General features: G+C 43.3%; 1 protein-coding gene across 4 annotated transcripts in view; it reads left to right on the plus strand.

Moving 5' to 3' along the window:
- LOC128696742 (lebercilin-like protein) overlaps positions 1–22,500 on the plus strand; it is an 88,143-nt gene that overhangs the window by 37,979 nt on the left and 27,664 nt on the right. For all 4 annotated transcript variants that reach the window (XM_053788115.2, XM_053788124.2, XM_053788131.2 and 1 more), the window contains 5 exons: positions 368–472; positions 913–1,064; positions 2,484–2,671; positions 16,202–16,351; positions 17,072–17,260. In XM_053788115.2, coding sequence (XP_053644090.2) covers positions 414–472; positions 913–1,064; positions 2,484–2,671; positions 16,202–16,351; positions 17,072–17,260 — 738 coding nt within the window. In that variant the 5' untranslated portion in view covers positions 368–413. The remainder of the gene's footprint in view (positions 1–367; positions 473–912; positions 1,065–2,483; positions 2,672–16,201; positions 16,352–17,071; positions 17,261–22,500) is intronic.

The following is a 22,500-nucleotide window of genomic DNA, read 5'->3' on the forward strand; positions in this document are numbered from 1 at the left end:
GTGTGTGTGTGTGTGTGTGTGTGTGTGTGTGTGTGTGTGTGTGTGTGTGAGGTTGCGTGTGTGTCGAGGTGGAGAGAGAACAAGCAGCCACCTACACGGAGTAATAAGGATCACAATTATAAGGTAAGAACTGATAATGGTCCCACCTGACGGCAAAAGATGTCTTGCATGTCAGGATTATTCTACCTTGACCTTCACAGCTGACATTTTTACCCTCAAGGTCACGAGGGGGGTGACCTCCCCAGGTCATCATTAGGAAGGGGGGGGGGGGTGATCCTTGACGTTTACCCCAGGAACCAACATGTTCACAATTACAGTGCTAGGGAGCTTAAATAAAATGTATTACACCTGTGTGTTTGTGTTACAGTGTGACGGTGTAGCCGTGATGTGAGTTCAGGTTCATTGTTATCACCATGGCCCGCGGGTGCACCAACAATATGACTGATCACAACCCAACTCAACCATACAGCGTGTGAGTATACAATTCATCTCTCTTCTCTTACCTCCTCCCTTCTCTTACTCTCCCTATCCGTCCTTCCTCATCTTTTCTGGTATGATTGTTATACTTCTATTATTACAGTTAATAATAATAATGCCTAATGCTACAAAATAATCATTATAACACCTGTTGAAATTAGGTTTTAAAAACTGACAAATAAGAAACTACTCTTCTGAGTAACATTCCCGGAACTCTTCATGCTAAAATAAGCGATAGTCGAAAGTTTGAAGGTGATCCAACAAGGCATTCTCAGGAAGCCCGCAGAGTGGATATACCAGTGATGAAGGCACATCTGATGAGTCACATGTACAGTGAAGCACTACAAGTATCCATGGATAGTTAGTAGTACGCCGGGATACGTAATGATATCCAGGGATATTTGATAGTATCCCGGGATACTTATAATGTTGCAGGGGTTGTGAGGTACCGAGCATCAACATTGAGGAGAGAGGTGGTGAGGGCGACGATGATGATGACGCTCAGGTGTTTCTTCAACACCTGACTAACAACTTCGGCATCACTGCACGCTCCAGGGCCAGCAGGAAGTCTATCACACTAAGCAAAGGTAGGCACTATCTACCGCCGGCAGGGAGATCCCAGGTACACAGAAAGTGTACCTACTTCAGGTATCCTTCAGGGTTACATAACTGCAGTGGTTGTTAACCCAGGATAACCCAGAAAAACATGCAGTATATTTTATTTAAACAAGGGTTCTTCCTTCACTAGGATACCACCCACAACACGACTAACATCCAAGTACCTATTTACTGCTGGGTCAACATTGGCAATAGGTGTAAGGAAAAGTTCCCGTATGTCTCGCCCCGCCAAGAAACTGAACCCAGATTTTCTTTTGTGAGAGGAAGATTATACCAATACCACTGATATACATGATACTTCTGTCAGAAATGATGTGCATTTATGGGCTTTCTGGTTATTGTGTGTTTTGCATATTCAGTGATTGCAAATAATTTGAATCTGAAGCACTCAGATGTTATTTTCTATTTTCAATGTGGTATTTTTATATATTTGCAATCACGCGATTATTGTGATTTCTTACACACACACACACACACACACACACACACACACACACACACACACACACACACACACACACACACACACACACACACACACACACTCCCATGGTGATCCCTCCCCCCCCCAAAAAAAAAAAATACAAAAAAATCACGATCACTCACTCCATCAATCACGATCACTCACTCCATCACTGTGTTGCCAGAGGCGCGCCGATACGACAGTTTAAAACTGCAATCATCCCCACCCGTCCTTCAAGGTGCAGGCACTACGCTTCCCACCTCCAGGACTCAAGTTTGGTTAATCGGTTTCCTTGAATCCCTTTATAAATGTTACTTTGCTCACACTCCAACAGCACGTCGTCATAAAAAACATTTGCCTCCACTCCTAACACGTTCATACACGCTTGCTGGAGATCTAAGCCCCTCGCACACAAAACTTCTTTTGCCCCTTCCCTCCAACCTTTCCTAAAACGACCCCTACCCCGCCTTCCCTCCATCACAAATACACTCTCCAGGTCATCCTGTTTTGCTCCATCCTCTCTAAATCTCCAAACCACCTCAGCAACTCCTCAGTCCTCTGGATAATAATCTTAGTAACCCCACACCTTCTAGTCTCCAAAATACGAATTCTCTTCAGCATAATACAGTACATTGCCCTCACACTTGACGTCTCCACTGCCTTCAACAACCTCCTTGCTGCAACATTCACAAAGCATACTTCACACCCATATAAGAGTGTTGACACCAATATGCTCTCATACATTCTCCTTTTTGCCTCCATGGATACCGTTCTTTGTTTCCACAAATGCCTCACTGCACCAACCACCTTGTCACCCTTGTCAGTTCTGTGGCTCACCTCTTTTTTTCATAGATCGAAAAACTGAAGTTTTCCCCCAAATTGCGTTTTTTTTCCTCCGCTGACACAGTTTTTGTGTTGCCTGCAGAACACTCACGCTCGGGGTCAGCGTTGTCGTCGGCGGTGTCGCGGCAGAAATCAACACGGACGTTGGTGGAGGTGACGACGCGGCTGACACACGCCAACGAGGGTCAGCTCTACCGCCTCCTCTCAGCCAAGAGGAATCACATTCAGGACCTCAGCTCCGATGTCATATTCCTACACAATAGGATCAAGGTAGGTACCATTAACATGTCTAACACACTACTGTGTCACCATACAAAGAGGATCTAATTAAGAGTTCTTAACACTGCCTTCAGCTTGTGCACAAGTTAAGGCAGGTCTTGTTCTGACCTCTCTCATACCACAGTATCTGTGAAGACTCTCTCTCTCTCTCTCTCTCTCGCTCTCGCTCTCGCTCTCTCGCTCTCTCTCTCACTACGTAAAGCTGAATATAGATAAATGGTTCAGAGAACCGTCTAGTTGATAAATTAGATACACGTGCAACACTTTGGTATCTTTACTGAGGAATCAGTCCCTCAGCCTGGAGTCGACGTAATCAATCCATCAGTCTTAAAAAAATTGATTGCATCGACTCCAGACTGAGGGATTGATTACCTCGAACTCCTTCTGATCTTCACCATTCATCTTCGTACAGGACTGATGAAGACACTATGTGGCCAAATGTTTCCTCAGTAAAAATACCCAGGTGTTGCACATATGTAATTTGTCAACTTTATCATGAACACCTCAAGGGAGGCTAATTGGTACTAATGTGGTTCTCTTGATCCAAGAAATTGGATTTTCACTTCCCTTTCTTGGACTAAACCTGAATTCCTCCTGTTGCCCAAGGCGCTGAATGACTCGTGCGGATTTAGCGCTGCCTATTAATGTAATGATATTTGCAATGTTCCTGAAGTTCATTTGGTGTGTAACTCTCCTCTTTTGGAGACTGCAGGCTTCTTTCCCCTCTCTTTATCCCCTCAGTCTACCCTCTGGAGGGGACTTGGGGGGATGGGGACTGGAGCAGATCGGTCCCAGATTACTGTGGTTATTAGTAATTTCCCGGGTGTGCCGGGGACTAATGTCTGCTGCTTCAAGGCGGTGTTGTGGGCGGCAGATCCTGCCATTCTCTGGCCATATGGCGTGCTCTGCCTGCCACCACACCGCCACCACACCGCCACCACACCGCCACCACACCGCCACCACACCGCCACCACACCGCCACCACACTGCCACCACACTGCCACCGCACTGCCACCGCACTGCCACCGCACTGCCACCGCACCGCCACCGCACCGCCACCGCATCGCCACCGCATCGCCACCGCATCGCCACCACACCGCCACTACACCGCCACCACACCGCCACCACACTGCCACCACACCGCCACCACACCGCCACCACACTGCCACCACCGCCACCACATCGCCACCACATCGCCACCACACTGCCACCACACTGCCGCCACCACACTGCCACCACACCCCTGGATGACAAGCGGCGTCATCAAATTGTGCGCTCGTCGTATCGTCGCCTCCAAAATGATACACCATAATTATTCGGCAAATTTACCAGCTAGTATTAGCTGCTGAGAAAGGTATTTCGTGAAGCAAGGAGAGGAATGGAGAAGTCATAGACTGGAAGTGTAGAGGGAAAGTGAGTTCCAGTAACCTTCCCCACAACCTCCAGGAGTATAAAAGAAGATTAAAAATCTTCGACAAATATACTCCACCATAGGTACACCACAGTGGAGCGCCCCTTGTTAAGTGGACGATGTTCTTCCTGAGTATTCCCTGCGTCTAAGATTTTTTCTTGACTAGTTGCCATTCTACTGCACATGATGAATACCCGACTCAAGTCCAGCGGTTGTATCTGTCTTGTGTAGTGTGGTGTCTTGGTACATATTACAAACGCATGTATATAATGGCTTGCACACCTTGCCTTAATGCGATAAACAGTGGAGCAAGCAAAAGACAGCGGAGGTTAGATGGCTTGTATTTCTCCAAAGAAGCAAGCTGGTATTTACAATATGTACACTATTTACACTGTACAATAATATAAGAGCAAGTGTACAACACGGTGGTTATAAGAGGCAAAATGTAAGAGCCAGACAAAGCACCGTGAGCAGCCCAGACAAATCTGCCAAAACTCATGTCACGAGTGAACCACATTGTTTCACAGCTGTGGCGGGCTTATCTGTGATTGGCCGATGAACCGAGGTACTTGTATAACGACGGGGCCCTTATTAGATCATTAAATCTAGCACCTGGTTCGCTGGTCGGGAGGTAGCTTATATGAGTACGACATACGCCGAATATAATGTAACACTCTTAGCATACCACAGCACAGGTGAACACCGACGTTCCGAAGAGCTTCACATGACGTCTTCATACCATGGCAGCGTTTTTAGAAATGGAAAAAGCCTTGTGGTTTGTCATTTTCTGTTCTCTTTATCAAGTGGGACTCCTGGGCCAGTTGTTCTGTTTCTTCAATATATTTGTCGAGGCACATTATTCCAGGTGCGAGTCGGTACCAGTATTGTTATACTTTAGAAGCAGTGGATGGGATGGGTAGTGATACCTATGCTAGGGTATGGACCTTCAGCTATATAGACAACCAGACGATTTAATGCTGGGGGTCCTTTCTTGACGAAGTCTGTCGTGGCCCCTTCTTGCAGTGGACAGTATCGTTGTGTTGGCCTCCTCCGTGGGTTACCTCTTTACATTGCAGCTCTCTACATATCTCACATCCTTCCATGAACGCACAGCTGGCTACGGTGTACACTGCTTGCTGTGGGACTCACCACTGTACACGATAATCAATACTCATTCAAGATCCGACCCACACACTTTCATCAACCTTTGTACACTTCTCACTACACTCACCCACTTCCCTAGTGACTGCTGCCACATACTGAAGAAGTACATTAAGTAATTATTGCCACATATTAGAGGTTTATTTGGCGACTGCTGCCACGTAATGGAGAGGGTCGCTCAATGATTAGTGCCACATAATGGGAGAAGTTTACTGAAGAGTTTTAAAGAAATGACAAGAGAAGAAGGTGTATGAAAGGTAAAGGGAGAGTTATGTATATCAGTAGTATCGACAAATGTGTCAGTGAGACACATTATGTGGTTTATGAACCACATAATGTGTCTTATTAACAGGGGTTGGTATGTTGAAGCCAAGTACTACCACATAGTAATGCTTAATTGTGGGTGAGTCGAGGCTCATGTAATTCAGTCACTAATGTACTCGGTCACTGCTGTACTCAGTCACTGCTGTACTCAGTCACTGCTGTACTCAGTCACTGCTGTACTCAGTCACTGCTGTACTCAGTCACTGCTGTACTCAGTCACTGCTGTACTCACTGCTGTACTCAGTCACTGCTGTACTCAGTCACTGCTGTACTCAGTGCTGTACTCAGCTGTACTCAGTCACTCAGTCACTGCTGTACTCAGTCACTGCTGTACGCAGTCACTGCTGTACTCGGTCACTGCTGTACTCAGTCACTGCTGTACTCAGTCACTGCTGTACTCAGTCATTGCTGTACTCAGTCATTGCTGTACTCAGTCACTGCTGTACTCGGTCACTGCTGTACTCAATCACTGCTGTACTCAGTCACTGCTGTACTCAGTCACTGCTGTACTCGGTCACTGCTGTACTCAATCACTGCTGTACTCAGTCACTGCTGTACTCAGTCACTGCTGTACTCAGTCTGCTGTACTCAGTCACTGCTGTACTCAGTCATTGCTGTACTCAGTCACTGCTGTACTCAGTCACTGCTGTACTCGGTCACTGCTGTACTCAGTCACTGTTGTACTCAGTCACTGTTGTACTCAGTCACTGCTTACTCAGTCATTGCTGTACTCAGTCACTGCTGTACTCAGTCACTGCTGTACTCAGTCACTGCTGTACTCAGTCACTGCTTACTCAGTCATTACTGTACTCGGTCACTGCTGTACTCAATCACTGCTGTACTCAGTCACTGCTGTACTCAGTCACTGCTGTACTCAGTCACTGCTGTACTCAGTCACTGCTGTACTCAGTCACTGCTTACTCAGTCATTGCTGTACTCAGTCACTACTGTACTCAGTCACTGCTTACTCAGTCATTGCTGTACTCAGTCACTGCTGTACTCAGTCACTGCTGTACTCAGTCACTGCTGTACTCGGTCACTGCTGTACTCAGTCACTGCTGTACTCAGTCACTGCTGTACTCGGTCACTGCTGTACTCAGTCACTGCTGTACTCAGTCACTGCTGTACTCAGTCACTGCTGTACTCAGTCACTGCTGTACTCAGTCACTGCTGTACTCGGTCACTGCTGTACTCAGTCACTGCTGTACTCAGTCACTGCTTACTCAGTCATTGCTGTACTCAGTCACTGCTGTACTCAGTCACTGCTGTACTCAGTCACTGCTGTACTCAGTCACTGCTGTACTCAGTCACTGCTGTACTCGGTCACTGCTGTACTCGGTCACTGCTGTACTCAGTCACTGCTGTACTCAGTCACTGCTGTACTCAGTCACTGCTGTACTCAGTCACTGCTGTACTCAGTCACTGCTGTACTCAGTCACTGCTGTACTCAGTCACTGCTGTACTCGGTCACTGCTGTACTCAGTCACTGCTGTACTCAGTCACTGCTGTACTCTGTACTCGGTCACTGCTGTACTCGGTCACTGCTGTACTCAGTCACTGTACTCAGTCACTGCTGTACTCAGTCACTGCTGTACTCTGTACTCAGTCACTGCTGTACTCAGTCACTGCTGTACTCAGTCACTGCTGTACTCAGTCACTGTACTGTCACTCTGTACTCGGTCACTGCTGTACTCTGTCACTGCTGTACTCAGTCACTGCTGTACTCAGTCACTGCTGTACTCAGTCACTGCTGTACTCAGTCACTTCTGTACTGTCACTGCTGTACTCGGTGCTGTACTCAGTCACTGCTGTACTCAGTCACTGCTGCACTCAGTCACTTCTGTACTCAGTCACTTCTGTACTCAGTCACTGCTGTACTCGGTCACTGCTGTACTCAGTCACTGCTGCACTCAGTCACTTCTGTACTCAGTCACTTCTGTACTCAGTCACTGCTGTACTCGGTCACTGCTGTACTCGGTCACTGCTGTACTCAGTCACTGCTGTACTCAGTCACTGCTGCACTCAGTCACTTCTGTACTCGGGTACACTGAACACATCAAGTAATTTTGGTAACATACAGTCAAAAATGTAATCATTTTCAGGAAAGTGCAAAAATTAGTTTAAAATACAAATTATATAATTATACAATTTCACTTTATAAATATATTATATACTACAACATACATATACAACGTTTTCATTAATCAAGTATCATATTTCAACTTATATGTTTAACTTTAGTAACTCAAGTTAAAATGTATTTAAGAACCGTCCATATCAGACTATTTAATATAATATTTCTGCATTATTTAAGCGAGTTGGAGAAGCTTCCCAACACCTGCTGTCCCAGTTCACCAATCAGCTTGACACACACACACACACACACACACACACACACACACAGACACACACACACACACACACACACACACACACACACACACACACAGACACACACACACACAAACACACACACACACACACACACACACACACACACACACACACAAAGGCGATGGGACCGGATAACATCTCCCCTGGGTCCTTAGAAAAGGAGCAGAGATGCTGTGTGTGCCACTAACCACAATCTTCAACACATCCCTCGAAACTGGGCAACTATGTGAGGTACGGAAGACGGCAAATGTAGTCCCCATTTTTAAGAAAGGAGACAGAAACGAGGCATTAAACTACAGACCAGTGTCACTGACGTGTATAGTATGCAAAGTCATGGAGAAGATTATCAGGAGAGTGGTGGAGCATCTGGAACGGAATAAGATTATAAACGACAACCAGCACGGATTCATGGAAAGCAAATCTTGTGTCACAAACCTTCTGGAGTTTTATAACAAAGTAACAGAAGTAAGACACGAGAAAGAGGGAGGTGGGTTGATTGCATTTTCCTGGACTGCAGGAAGGCCTTCGACACAGTTCCTTACAAGAGATTATTGCAGAAGCTGGAGGATCAGGCGCGTGTAACAGGAAGGGCACTGCAATATATCAGAGAATACCTGACAGGGAGGCAACACGAGTCATGGTACGTGATGAGGTATCACAGTGAGCACCTGTGACAAGCGAGGTCCCACAGGGGTCGGTCCTAGGACCAGTGTTATTTTTGGCATATGTGAATGACATGATGGAAGGGATGGACTCAGAACTGTCCCTGTTCGTAGATGATGTGAAGTTGATGAGGAGACTAAAATCAGATGAGGATCAGGCAGAACTACAAAGAGACCTGGACAGGCTGGACACGTGGCCCAGCAACTGGCTTCTCGAATTCAACCCCGCTAAATGCAAAGTCATGAAGATTGGGGAAGGGCAAAGAAGACCACAGACAGAGTATAGGCTAGGTGGCCAAAGACTGCAAACCTCACTCAAGGAGAAAGATCTTGGGGTGAGTATAACACAGAGCACGTCTCCGGAAGCACACATCAACCAGATAACTGCTGCAGCATATGGGCGCCTGGCAAACCTGAGATTAGCATTCCGATACCTAAGGAAGGAATCTTTCAAGACACTGCACACCGTGTACGTCAGGCCCATACTGGAGTATGCAGCACCAGTTTGGAACCCACACCGGGTCAAACACTTTAAGAAATTAGAGAAAGTGCAAAGGTTTGCGACAAGGTTAATTCCAGAGCTAAGGGGAATGTCCTACGAAGAAAGGTTAAGCTAAATCGGCCTGACGACACTTGAGGACAGGATGGTTAGGGGAGACATGATAACGACATACAAAATACTGCGTGGAATAGACAAGGTGGACAGAGACAGGAAGTTCCAGAGATGGGACACAGAAACAAGGGGTTACTCTTGGGAGTTGAAGACTCAGATGAGTCATGGGGATGTTAGGAAGTATTTCTTCAGTCATAGAGTGGTCACGAAGTGGAACAGTCTGGCGAGTGATGCAGTGGAGGCAGGAACCATACATAGCTTTAAGACGAGGTATGATACTGCTCATGGAGCAGGGGGAGAGAGTATCTAGCAGCATTCAGTGAAGAGGCGGGGCCAGGAGCTGAGTCTCGACCCCTGCAACCACAATTAGGTGAGTATAGTCTTGTAGATAACATTCTAGCCCGGACATAAACACCTCAACTCACTAAGTCACACTGCTTGACTTTCTTGAGTTATCCTGGTTTACAGTCCCATGAAATTCGTCTTTTTCGTTGGTAATCTTCAGAGCATACAAATTCAAATTCAAAGTTTATTCTCTATAAAGATTACAATGTTGAATTTACATAATTTGGTTGTTGTGTGGTTTACATGTAGTTAAATAGTGATTACAGAGTGTAACACTAGAACACCTAGCATGGCTAGGCATTTCGGGCAGACTTAGTTTAATTCTTTATTTTAAAATATTACAAATTATGAGGTAAGTTGGTATTATGGCTAAGTGACTAAATACTAGTTTGTGAGTTTAGCAATGTGAATGCTTTTGTTTCGGCACAGTACATAGTTTCAGTATTGGAGTATCACAGGATTCATTATTGCAACATTGCAACAATCACAGTTAAAATCATCAACGTCAGTATTTAAAAGGTATGCCCAAGATAGAAGAAATATTACGTATAAAAACTGCCTTCATCAATAATTTTTGGGTGTTGACAGTATTGATTTTCTCGGTGTATTTCTGCAGGTAATTAGTGAAGCAAACACTGATTGCGGAATTAAAAAAAAAAATGGATTTCTGTATCAAAAAGAAAGCCAAATTTTAGCAGCCAAATAGATTAAATGTATTAAAGAATAAAGTAATTTGGAAAAAAAGAAGCGAGTAATAACATAGAAAACATTGAATTGATTGGTCTATGACACGGAAAATCAGCTCTAAAATACAGAGAAAGTGAACTAGCTCTACATTTAGAAAATTATATTTACAAAGAATAAAGGAAATGTGAGTTGCTGCAATTATAAAAGAAAAAAAAGGAGCAAAGAAAAAAAGAAAAAATATGAGTGTTGTTAGTGGAAATATAAACGATGTTTATGCTGAATATTACAGTTATTATCTGGTAACTTATTGACTTAATTATGACCGGTAATTACTGTATGTATTGATCATGTGTACGAACACACATACATGATAATTATAGGGGGGGGTGGAGAAGCTGCAAACTTCTCTCAGAGAGAAAGATCTCGGAGTGTGCATAGTGCCGAGTCTATCGCCAGATGCTCACATCAGTCGAATAACCTCTGTAGTCAGTGTTTTTCTGGCAAATCCAAGAGTAGCGTTCAGGAATCTCAAATCATTCCTGGCCCTTCATACAACATGCGTTAGTCCTATATTGGAGTACGCAGCAACAGTATGCAACCCGCACCTGAAAAAGCGTATTAAGAAACTGAAGATAGTTCAGAAGCATGTAACTAGGCTTGTTCCTGATTTAAGGTACATGAGCTACTAGGAGAGGCTAACGGAATTGAACCTAACGACGCTGGAGGACAATAACCTACAAAATATTCCGGGAATTGATAAGATACAGGAATAGGCTATTTGAGAGGCGATAATCAGGAACTCGGGAACATCGTCGGAAGTTTAAAGGCAAAGATGAGCCGCAGGGATGTTAGGAAGTATTTCTTCAGTCTCGGAATGGTCGGAAAGTGGAGTGGTGGAGACAGATTCTTAACATAGTTTTAAGAGCAGATACTATAGGGGCCATAAGGCTGAGAGGGCGTGAATCTGAAGAGTGGCAAGAGGCACAGCCAGGTTTCGACAATCGACCCCTGCAACAACAAATAGGTGAGTACACAAACTTTCCATCAAAGATGTGTTGTTTCCTGTGAAATAGACGCTAAGTTACTGTATAACTTGAACGCAGCTCGCCTGAAACAAATTATTTTCCTGAAGGTTTGTGGTGCTGTCAGTATATTACCCAACAATCCCTGTATATTATCGTCGTGTATAATAGACGTAACAAGGTGAGATTTGTGTACCACAATAATATATAAGGAAAGTTATGTCATGTAAATATAAAGGTAAATGTTAATATATAAACTGTTAGCGTAATAAACAGGCAGTAGTTAAAAACTGTATACGATAATTGTCCATGGTAGCGTGTAATTATCAGTGAATGTGTGTACTCTGTGGTTGCAGGAGCCAGTGTTATCTCGTGGTCCTTTTTCTCAACTTGCCGTTTGCCATATTCATTTCATTTTAACATCAGGGACATTATCGTATCTGTATGGAGCCTCTACGTCCACTGTTACTTCACTATTGCACTTCCCGACCAGCATCACACTGAAGAAATATTTTAACATTCTTGTGGCTCATCTGTGTCTGGCTCCAACTGTGTCCCAGACGACTTGTTTCTTTCCCTTCAAACAACCTGTTCCTGTCTGTCCTATGAATTACTTTGATTATTTTGTATGTAATTCTAGCTCACTCGGTTTTTCTGTCCTATTATGTCATTACATTCAGTTCCATTAGCCTCTCATCGTAGTTCATCTTCCTAAACTCGAACTAGAACAACCCTTCTTGTTTACTTCCACAATTTCTTAACATACGTTTTCAGGCTTCTCTGATATTAGCCAGACGATAATTGGCTCCTAAGGTTATTCGGCTGATTTTATCCGTCGGTGATATTCCAGGCACCATGGTTTCTTCTAGGTGTTTCTTAAGTCTGCAGCCTTTATTGCCAAGTCTATACTCCGTGTCCGGTCTTCTTGCCCCTTCCCCAATCTTCATAACTTTGCATTTGCTTGGGTTGAATTCAAGCAGCCACTTATCCGACCAATCTTGGAGGTTCCCAGATCCATTTGGAGTCTTTCCTTTTTCCTTTTACCTCCTTTTTCGTTATTAGTTTTACATAATCAGCGAACAGGAATACATCTGATTCAGTTTACAATCGTGATATATATATATATATATATATATATATATATATATATATATATATATATATATATATATATATATATATATATATATATATATATAGATATACAATAAGATCACAGTAAACAAGTGATTTCAGAATATGCAAAACAACCACTGTGAAAGAAAATAGAAATTCCAAGCGCTTTCGTGACTACTCACATTATCAAGGAACTTGATAATGTGAGTAGTCACGAAAGCGCTTGGAATTTCTCTATTCTTTCACAGTGGTTGTTTTGCACACACACACACACACACACACACACACACACACACACACACACACACACACACACACACACACACACACACACACACACACAAACATACACACACACTCACTATTATATATATATATATATATATATATATATATATATATATGTATATCAACAAACCGGCCGTATCCTACCGAGGCAGGGTGGCCCAAAAAGAAAAACGATTTTTTGTTTAAATTTAGTAATTTATACAAGAGAAGGGGTTACTAGCCCCTTGCCCCCGGCATTTTAGTCGCCTCTTACAACACACGGAAGGATGACCCGAAAAAGAAACACACCATCATTCGCACTTGCCAGGGGGCGCACAGATACAACAGTTTAGATGTCCCTCTAAACAGCAAATATCTCAAACTCCTTCTTTAGAGTGTAGACACTGTACTTCCCACCTCCAGGACTCAAGTCCGGCTAACCGGTTTCCCCGAATTCCTTCACAAAATATTTCCCTGCTCACACTCCAACAGCTCGTCAATTCTCAAAAACCAATCGTCTCCACTCCTATCTCACACATGCCTGCTGTGTGTGTGTGTGTGTGTGTGTGTGTGTGTGTGTGTGTACTCACCTAGTTGTACTCACCTAGTTGTGGTTGCAGGGGTCGAGTCATAGCTCCTGGCCTCGCCTCTTCACTGGCCGCTCCTGGGTCACACTCCCTGCATCATGAGCTTTATCATACCTCTGCTTGAAGCTAGGAATGGATCCTGCCTCCACTACATCGCTTCCCAAACTATTCCACTACCTGACTACTCTGTGACTGAAGAAATACTTCCTAACTTCCCTGTGATTCATCTGTGTGTGCATGTGTATGCGTGCGTGTGTGTGCGTATGTGCGTGTGCGCGTGCGTGCGTGTATGTGCGTGCGTGTGTACTCACCTAATTGTGTTTGCAGGGGTCGAGACTCAGCTCCTGGCCCTTCTCTTCACTGATACCTACTAGGACCTCTCCATGAGCTTTATCACACCTCGTCTTAAAGCTACGTATGGTTCCTGCCTCCACTACATCACTTGCTAGACTGTTCCTCCTCCTGACAACTCTATGACTGAAGAAATACTTCCTAACATCCCTTTGACTCATTTGAGTCTTCAACTTCCAAGTGTGACCCCTTGTTTCTGTGTCTCATCTCTGGAACGTCCTATCTCTGTCCACCTTGTCTATTCCACGCAGTATTTTGTATGTCGTTATCACGTCTCCCCCGACCTTCCTGTCCTACAGTGTCGTCAGGCTAATTTCCCTTAACCTTTCTTCGTAGGACATTCCCCTTAGCTCTGGAACTAACCTTGTCGCAAACCTTTGCACTGTCTCTAATTTCTTGACGTGCTTGACCCGGTGTGGGTTCCAAACTGGTGCTGCATACTCCAGTATGGGAATGACGTACACAGTGTACAGTGTCTTGAACGATTCCTTACTAAGGTGTCGGAACTCTATTCTCAGGTTTGCCAGTTGCCCATATGCTGCAGCAGTTATCTGGTTGATGTGTGCTTCCAGAGACGTGCTCGGTGTTATACTCACCCCAAGATCTTTCTCCTTGAGCGAGGTTTGCAGTCTATGGCCAACTAGCCTATACTCTCGTCTGCGGTCTTCTTTGCCCTTCCCCGATCATCATGACTTTGCATTTGGCGGGGTTGAATTCGAGAAGCCTGTTGCTGGACCAGGTGTCCAGCCTGTCTAGGTCTCTTTGTAGTCCTGCCTGATCCTTATCTGATTCAATTCTCCTCATTAACTTCACATCATCTGCAAACAGGGACACTTCTGAGTCTATCCCTTCCATCATGTCATTCACATATTCCAAAAATAACACTGGTCCTATGACCGACCCCTGTGGGACCCCGCTTGTCACATGTGCCCACTGTGATACCTCATCACGTACCATGACTCGTTGTTGCCTCCCTGTCAGGTATTCTCTGATCCACTGTAGTGCCCTTCCTGTTATACGCACCTGATCCTTTAGCTTCTTGTGAGGAACTGTGTCGAAGGCCTTCCTGCAGTCCAAGAAGATGCTATCAACCCACCCCTCTCTCTCGTGTCTTACTTCTGTTACTTTGTGTGTGTACTCACCTAGTTGTTGAGGTTGCAGGGGTTGAGTCCTAGCTCCTGGCCCCGCCTCTTCACTGGTCACTACTAGGTCACTCTCCCTGAACCGTGAGCTTTATCATACCTCTGATACGTGTGTGTGTGTGTGTGTGTGTGTGTGTGTGTGTGTGTGTGTGTGTGCGTATGTGTGCGTGTGTACTCACCCAGTTGAGGTTGCAGGGGTCGAGTCCAAGCTCCTGGCCCCTGGTGTGTGTGTGTGTGTGTGTGCTTGTGTATGTGTGTGTGCACGTGCGTGTGTGCGTGCGTATGCGTGTGTGTGTGCGCGTTCGTGTGTCCGTGTGTGTGTGTACTCACCTATTTGTACTCACCTATTTGTGGTTGCAGTTGTCATTTCATAGCTCCTGGCCCCGCCTCTTTACTGATTGCTACTAGGTCCTCTCTCTCCCTGCTCCATGAGCTTTATCAAACCTCGTCTTAAAACTACGTATGGTTCCTGCCTCCACTACATCATTTTCTAGATTATTCCACTTCCTGACAACACTATGACTTAATAACACTTCCTAACATCCCTTTGACTCATCTGAATCTTCAATTTCCAATTGTGACCCCTTGTTTCTGTGTCCCATCTCTGGAACATCCTATCTTTGTCCACCCTGTCTATTCCGCACAGTATTTTATAGGTCATTATCATGTCTCCCCTGACCCTCCTGTCCTCCAGTGTCGTCAGGCCAATTTCCCTTAACCTTTCCTTGTAGGACAATCCCCTTGGCTCTGGGACTGGTCTTGTTGCATATTGTGTGTGTGTGTGTGTGTGTGTGTGTGTGTGTGTGTGTGTGTGTGTGTGTGTACGCTTGTGTACGCGAGCGCGACCAGATCAACACTTGTCTACGGAGGTAAGAGGACTCACATCCAGCCAATATTAGATTGAATATTAATTCATATATTAATAAATTAATAGGTAGGTATGAAGTTGTAGGTATTTATGGATGAACTGGTCAATAGTTGAAGTTACTTGATGTATCTGACGAGGGTGAGGCTGGAACCGATGTCATCACTTTTCAATGAATGAAATTCTAATACTTTTAGAGATCCTTACGGATTTAGCGCATGTCTTTTTTCGGTTGGAGGGGGGATATAATATTAAGGTAATTTAACTAAAAGCGACACACTGCTTATTACATCTGCTTAAACTCTCTTCTGTGATTTTACGTTTTCTCACTCCCCTGAACGTCATAGTAGCTCTCACAGCATTATTAACGCTGGAAAGTTGCCTTAATTCCAATGGGAACGTTTGGTCCTCTACTGGGATGTCATCCGCAACAGTCGACTAACTCACAGGTATCTATTAACTTTTAGGTGTATAGGGACAACAAATTTTGAGAGACTTGACCATTTGTTCCTCCCCTGTCACCATTAACGCATTAGTTTACATCATGAGCACTGATTGAAATGTACATTGACAGGAACTGGAGGAGCAGAACAGACTATTGGTGCGTATGGGTAAGAGGCAGGAAGCAGCTCTCGCCAGGTACCAGGATGCTAAGAGCGAACTTCCTCACATAATCGAGGCCCACAAGATCGAGATTAATGTTCTACAGGAGAAACTCCGCAGAGTAAGTCCTCACGTAGTGAACTTTGTTGTGTGCTTCTTCAGTTGGTGGTAGAAGTGTTGCAGATGGTGTTAGAGGTCCTACGAGGTCCTCAAATGATTAGACTTCAGTAGGAAGGTCCTCATGGAAGGGAAGTTCACTTAAACATTTGCAGTATCAAAATGGTGTTCCCAAACATTTGCAACACCAAAAGGAGTTTTCAAATAAACATTGATCTCACAAGTGAACACTGAAGAAAGAATGAAAAATATCTCCACCCAAAGCGTCATCCTGAAGGAAAGAGACATCTAGTGTATATTCAAACAACTACTGATCATTACGGGACATTTTGTCTAGGTAATAATAAGTACCTTGCATGTAATAGTCACTTCGGATATAAATCCTGAGGAGACTATCAAATAAGTATCGTGGGATATAAATCCTGAAACGAGTTATTTAAATACCCGGGAACTAACATATAGTACATGTTGAGCATCTTGTTAAATAAGTTAGCATTCTAATAATGTATATTGGAATCCATGTTGGAATTGTAAGATACCTGTTCTCTACCTTGATTGTTGATAGTTAGAAAACCAGCATTTTTATTGTGCAAAATCGTGGCATTAGATTTCTGTCCAGTTCTTATGGAATATTTGTTTTCCTTCAAACCAGCTTTTACGTGTCTCGTATTTTTATACGCGCTCTTGTATTTATATTGCAATGTATGCTGTTTTTTTTTATCAGTCTACAGAAGTGAATCGTCGCAACACCGAGAAATTGAAGGTGACTGACAACCGCATCATCAAACTGACGGACGAGGTGACGCGTCTGAGAGAACTCTCCCGTAAGAGGAACCTGCCAGAGCGCGAAGAACTCAATAAGAAGCTTAGTGCCGCCTCCAAGATATTACAAGATAAGGAGAAGGAGCTAGAGGCGAGTTTCTACCCTCTAACTCACTTGTATCATTACTCACTGTAATATGTAAAGGTGATAATAATAATAATAATAATAATAATAATAATAATAATAATAATAATAATCTTTGTCTACAGGTACAACGTATACAGACCTAGCTAGCGTCAGTGACGTACTACTGTATATTTAGCAGAGCATTTCGGGGAAATTGGGTAAATTGTGTCCCAATAGGCCCCTGGCTGCCTTCAAGAGGGAGCTGGACAGATACTTAAAGTCGGTGCCGGATCAGCCGGGCTGTGGTTCATACGCTGGACTACGTGTGGCCAGCAGTAACAGCCTGATCGATCAGGCCCTGATCCACCGGGAGACCTGGTTGTGGACCGGGCCGCGGGGGCGTTGATCCCCGAATACCCTCCAGGTAGACTCCCGGTAGCAGGTAGGATGCGACCCGCACCAGTCGACTAACACCCAAGTACCCATTTTACTGACAGGTAAACATGGACAGCAGGTGTCTTAAGGAAACACGTCCTAATGTTTCCACCCGTACCGGGGATCGAACCACGGACCTCAGTGTGAGCTGAATGTGCTAGCAATCGAGCTCTGGGACACTCAAATCAGAACCTAGTTTTAAGAAACAGTGAACTTCTCGACAAACTGATACCTTTCATTAATGTGTATATAAGCATTCACTATTATTCCAATCATGAAACTGAGGTTAAAAGATGTGTTTTCTTCACAATATTCTTGGGAACTCTGCCTACTAATAGTCCTGAATATTTAGATGATGAAAGTAGTAAGATACATAGTCACAAAGTTGAAATAACGCAGGTGGGACTAGTTGAGACGGCGTTAGTTACAGCCAGGAGAGCTGTCTACATCACTGACCAGAGGTAAGTACCTCCTGACTGACCAGAGGGAAGTACCTCCTGACTGACCAGAGGGAAGTACCTCCTGACTGACCAGAGGGAAGTACCTCCTAGCAAAAATATGTTAGCTTTACCCTGTTATGAAGATCTAGCCGGCTTACATATATATTTCAAAGAATCGATATAATTATAGCCTTTATGAATACTGGGACAGTGAATCAGGTTGATTAAGTTTGTACCGTCCAGTATAGTCGTGTACTAGGTCCCCCTGCACTCTATGCCTCCTCTCATATGTAGGAGAAACGGGTATATCACTGGAATCTAGATTAACCCAACATTAGTACTCAATTAGAACGGCACAGGAGTCGAATGCAATATTGAACCACTGTCAGTTTGTGCAGTCGTCCACCGAGTTGGACTGTAGTTTTGTTCTTGAAGTAAACATAATTAAATCCCCCTATCTATTGCAACTTTTACAATAATGCTTAGCTCCTGACGAAGCACGGAAGTGAAAAAGGCCTAGAGCTAGTGTTTGCCATTCCCCAGTGACTTGTTTTGCATATATATATATATATATATATATATATATATATATATATATATATATATATATATATATATATTTCAACAAGTCGGCCGTCTCCCACCGAGGCAGGGTGACCCAAAAAAGAAAGAAAATCCCCAAAAAGAAAATACTTTCATCATCATTCAACACTTTCACCACACTCGCACATTATCACTGTTTTTGCAGAGGTGCTCAGAATACAACAGTCTAGAAGCATACACATATAAAGATACACAACATATCCCTCCAAACTCCCAATATCCCAAACCCCTCCTTTAAAGTGCAGGCATTGTACTTCCCATTTCCAGGACTCAAGTCCGACTATATGAAAATAACCGGTTTCCCTGAATCCCTTCACTAAATATTACCCTGCTCACACTCCAACAGATCGTCAGGTCCCAAGTACCATTCGTCTCCATTCACTCCTATCTAACACGCTCACGCACGCTTGCTGGAAGTCCAAGCCCCTCGCCCACAAAACCTCCTTTACCCCCTCTCTCCAACCCTTTCGAGGACGACCCCTACCCCGCCTTCCTTCCCCTATAGATTTATATGCTTTCCATGTCATTCTACTTTGATCCATTCTCTCTAAATGACCAAACCACCTCAACAACCCCTCCTCTGCCCTCTGACTAATACTTTTATTAACTCCACACCTTCTCCTAATTTCCACACTCCGAATTTTCTGCATAATATTTACACCACACATTGCCCTTAAACAGGACATCTCCACTGCCTCCAACCGTCTCCTCGCTGCTGCATTTACCACCCAAGCTTCACACCCATATAAGAGTGTTGGTACTACTATACTTTCATACATACCCTTCTTTGCCTCCATAGATAACGTTTTTTGACTCCACATATACCTCAACGCACCACTCACCTTTTTTCCCTCATCAGTTCTATGATTAACCTCATCCTTCATAAATCCATCCGCCGACACGTCAACTCCCAAGTATCTGAAAACATTCACTTCTTCCATACTCCTCCTCCCCAATTTGATATCCAATTTTTCTTTATCCAAATCATTTGACACCCTCATCACCTTACTCTTTTCTATGTTCACTTTCAACTTTCTACCTTTACACACATTCTCAAACTCATCCACTAACCTTTGCAATTTTTCTTTAGAATCTCCCATAAGCACAGTATCATCAGCAAAAAGTAACTGTGTCAATTCCCATTTTGAATTTGATTCCCCATAATTTAATCCCACCCCTCTCCCAAACACCCTATCATTTATTTCCTTTACAACCCCATCTATAAATATATTAAACAACCATGGTGACATTACACATCCCTGTCTAAGACCTACTTTTACCGGGAAGTAGTCTCCCTCTCTTCTACACACCCTAACCTGAGCCTCACTATCCTCATAAAAACTCTTTACAGCATTTAATAACTTACCACCTATTCCATATACTTGCAACATCTGCCACATTGCTCCTCTATCCACTCTATCATATGCCTTTTCTAAATCCATAAATGCAATAAAAACTTCCCTATCTTTATCTAAATGCTATTCACATATATGCTTCAATGTAAACACCTGATCTACACATCCCCTACCCACTCTAAAACCTCCTTGCTCATCCGCAATCCTACATTCTGTCTTACCTCTAATTCTTTCAATTATAACCCTACCGTACACTTTTCCTGGTATACTCAGTAAGCTTATTCCTCTATAATTTTTACAGTCTCTTTTGTCCCCTTTCCCTTTATATAAAGGGACTATACATGCTCTCTGCCAATCCCTAGGTACCTTCCCCTCTTTCATACATTTATTAAACAAAAGTACCAACCACTCCAACACTATATCCCCCCTGCTTTTAACATTTCTGTCATGATCCCATCAGTTCCAGCTGCTTTACCCCCTTTCATTTTACGTAATGCCTCACGTACCTCCCCCACACTTACATTCTGCTCTTCTTCACTCCTAAAAGATGGTATACCTCCCTGACCAGTGCATGAAATTACTGCCTCTGTTTCTTCCTTAACATTTAAAAGTTCCTCAAAATATTCTCGCCATCTACCCAATACCTCCATCTCCCCATCTACTAACTCCCCTACTCTGTTTTTAACTGACAAATCCATATTTTCCCTAGGCTTTCTTAACTTGTTTAACTCACTCCAAAATTTTTTCTTATTTTCATTAAAATTTCTTGACAGTGCCTCTCCCACTCTATCATCTGCTCTCCTTTTGCACTCTCTCACCACTCTCTTTACCTTTCTTTTACTCTCCATATACTCTGCTCTTCTTATAACACTTCTGCTTTGTAAAAACCTCTCATAAGCTACCTTTTTCTCTTTTATCACACCCTTTACTTCATCATTCCACCAATCACTCCTCTTTCCTCCTGCACCCACCCTCCTATAACCACAAACTTCTGCCCCACATTCTAATACTGCATTTTTAAAACTATTCCAACCCTCTTCAACCCCCCCCCCACTACTCATCTTTGCACTAGCCCACCTTTCTGCCAATAGTCGCTTATATCTCACCCGAACTTCCTCCTCCCTTAGTTTATACACTTTCACCTCCCTCTTACTTGTTGTTGCCACCTTCCTCTTTTCCCATCTACCTCTTACTCTAACTGTAGCTACAACTAAATAATGATCCGATATATCAGTTGCCCCTCTATAAACATGTACATCCTGGAGCCTACCCATCAACCTTTTATCCACCAATACATAATCTAATAAACTACTTTCATTATGTGCTACATCATACCTTGTATATTTATTTATCCTCTTTTTCATAAAATATGTATTACTTATTACCAAATTTCTTTCTACACATAGCTCAATTAAAGGCTCCCCATTTACATTTGCCCCTGGCACCCCAAATTTACCTACTACTCCTTCCATAACATTTTTACCCACTTTAGCATTGAAATCCCCAACCACCATTACTCTCACACTTGATTCAAAACTCCCCACGCATTCACTCAACATTTCCCAAAATCTCTCTCTCTCCTCTACACTTCTCTCTTCTCCAGGTGCATACACGCTTATTATAACCCACTTTTCACATCCAATCTTTATTTTACTCCACATAATCCTTGAATTAATACATTTATAGTCCCTCTTTTCCTGCCATAGCTTATCCTTCAACATTATTGCTACTCCTTCTTTAGCTCTAACTCTATTTGAAACCCCTGACCTAATCCCATTTATTCCTCTCCACTGAAACTCTCCCACCCCCTTCAGCTTTGTTTCACTTAAAGCCAGGACATATATATATATATATATATATATATATATATATATATATACATATATATATATATATAAAGCCATATATATATATATATATATATATATATATATATATATATATATATATATATATATATATATATATATATATATATATATATATATATATATATATTCAACAAGTCGGCCGTCTCCCACCGAGGCAGGGTGACCCAAAAAAGAAAGAAAATCCCCAAAAAGAAAATACTTTCATCATTCAACACTTTCACCACACTCACACATTATCACTGTTTTTGCAGAGGTGCTCAGAATACAACAGTTTAGAAGCATATACGTATAAAGATACACAACATATCCCTCCAAACTCCCAATATCCCAAACCCCTCCTTTAAAGTGCAGGCATTGTACTTCCCATTTCCAGGACTCAAGTCCGACTATATAAAAATAACCGGTTTCTCTGAATCCCTTCACTAAATATTACCCTGCTCATACTCCAACAGATCGTCAGGTCCCAAGTACCATTCGTCTCCATTCACTCCTATCTAACACGCTCACGCACGCTTGCTGGAAGTCCAAGCCCCTTGCCCACAAAACCTCCTTTACCCCCT

This window comes from Cherax quadricarinatus, chromosome 31 (genome assembly GCF_038502225.1).
Source record: "Cherax quadricarinatus isolate ZL_2023a chromosome 31, ASM3850222v1, whole genome shotgun sequence".
Taxonomy (NCBI): domain Eukaryota; kingdom Metazoa; phylum Arthropoda; class Malacostraca; order Decapoda; family Parastacidae; genus Cherax; species Cherax quadricarinatus.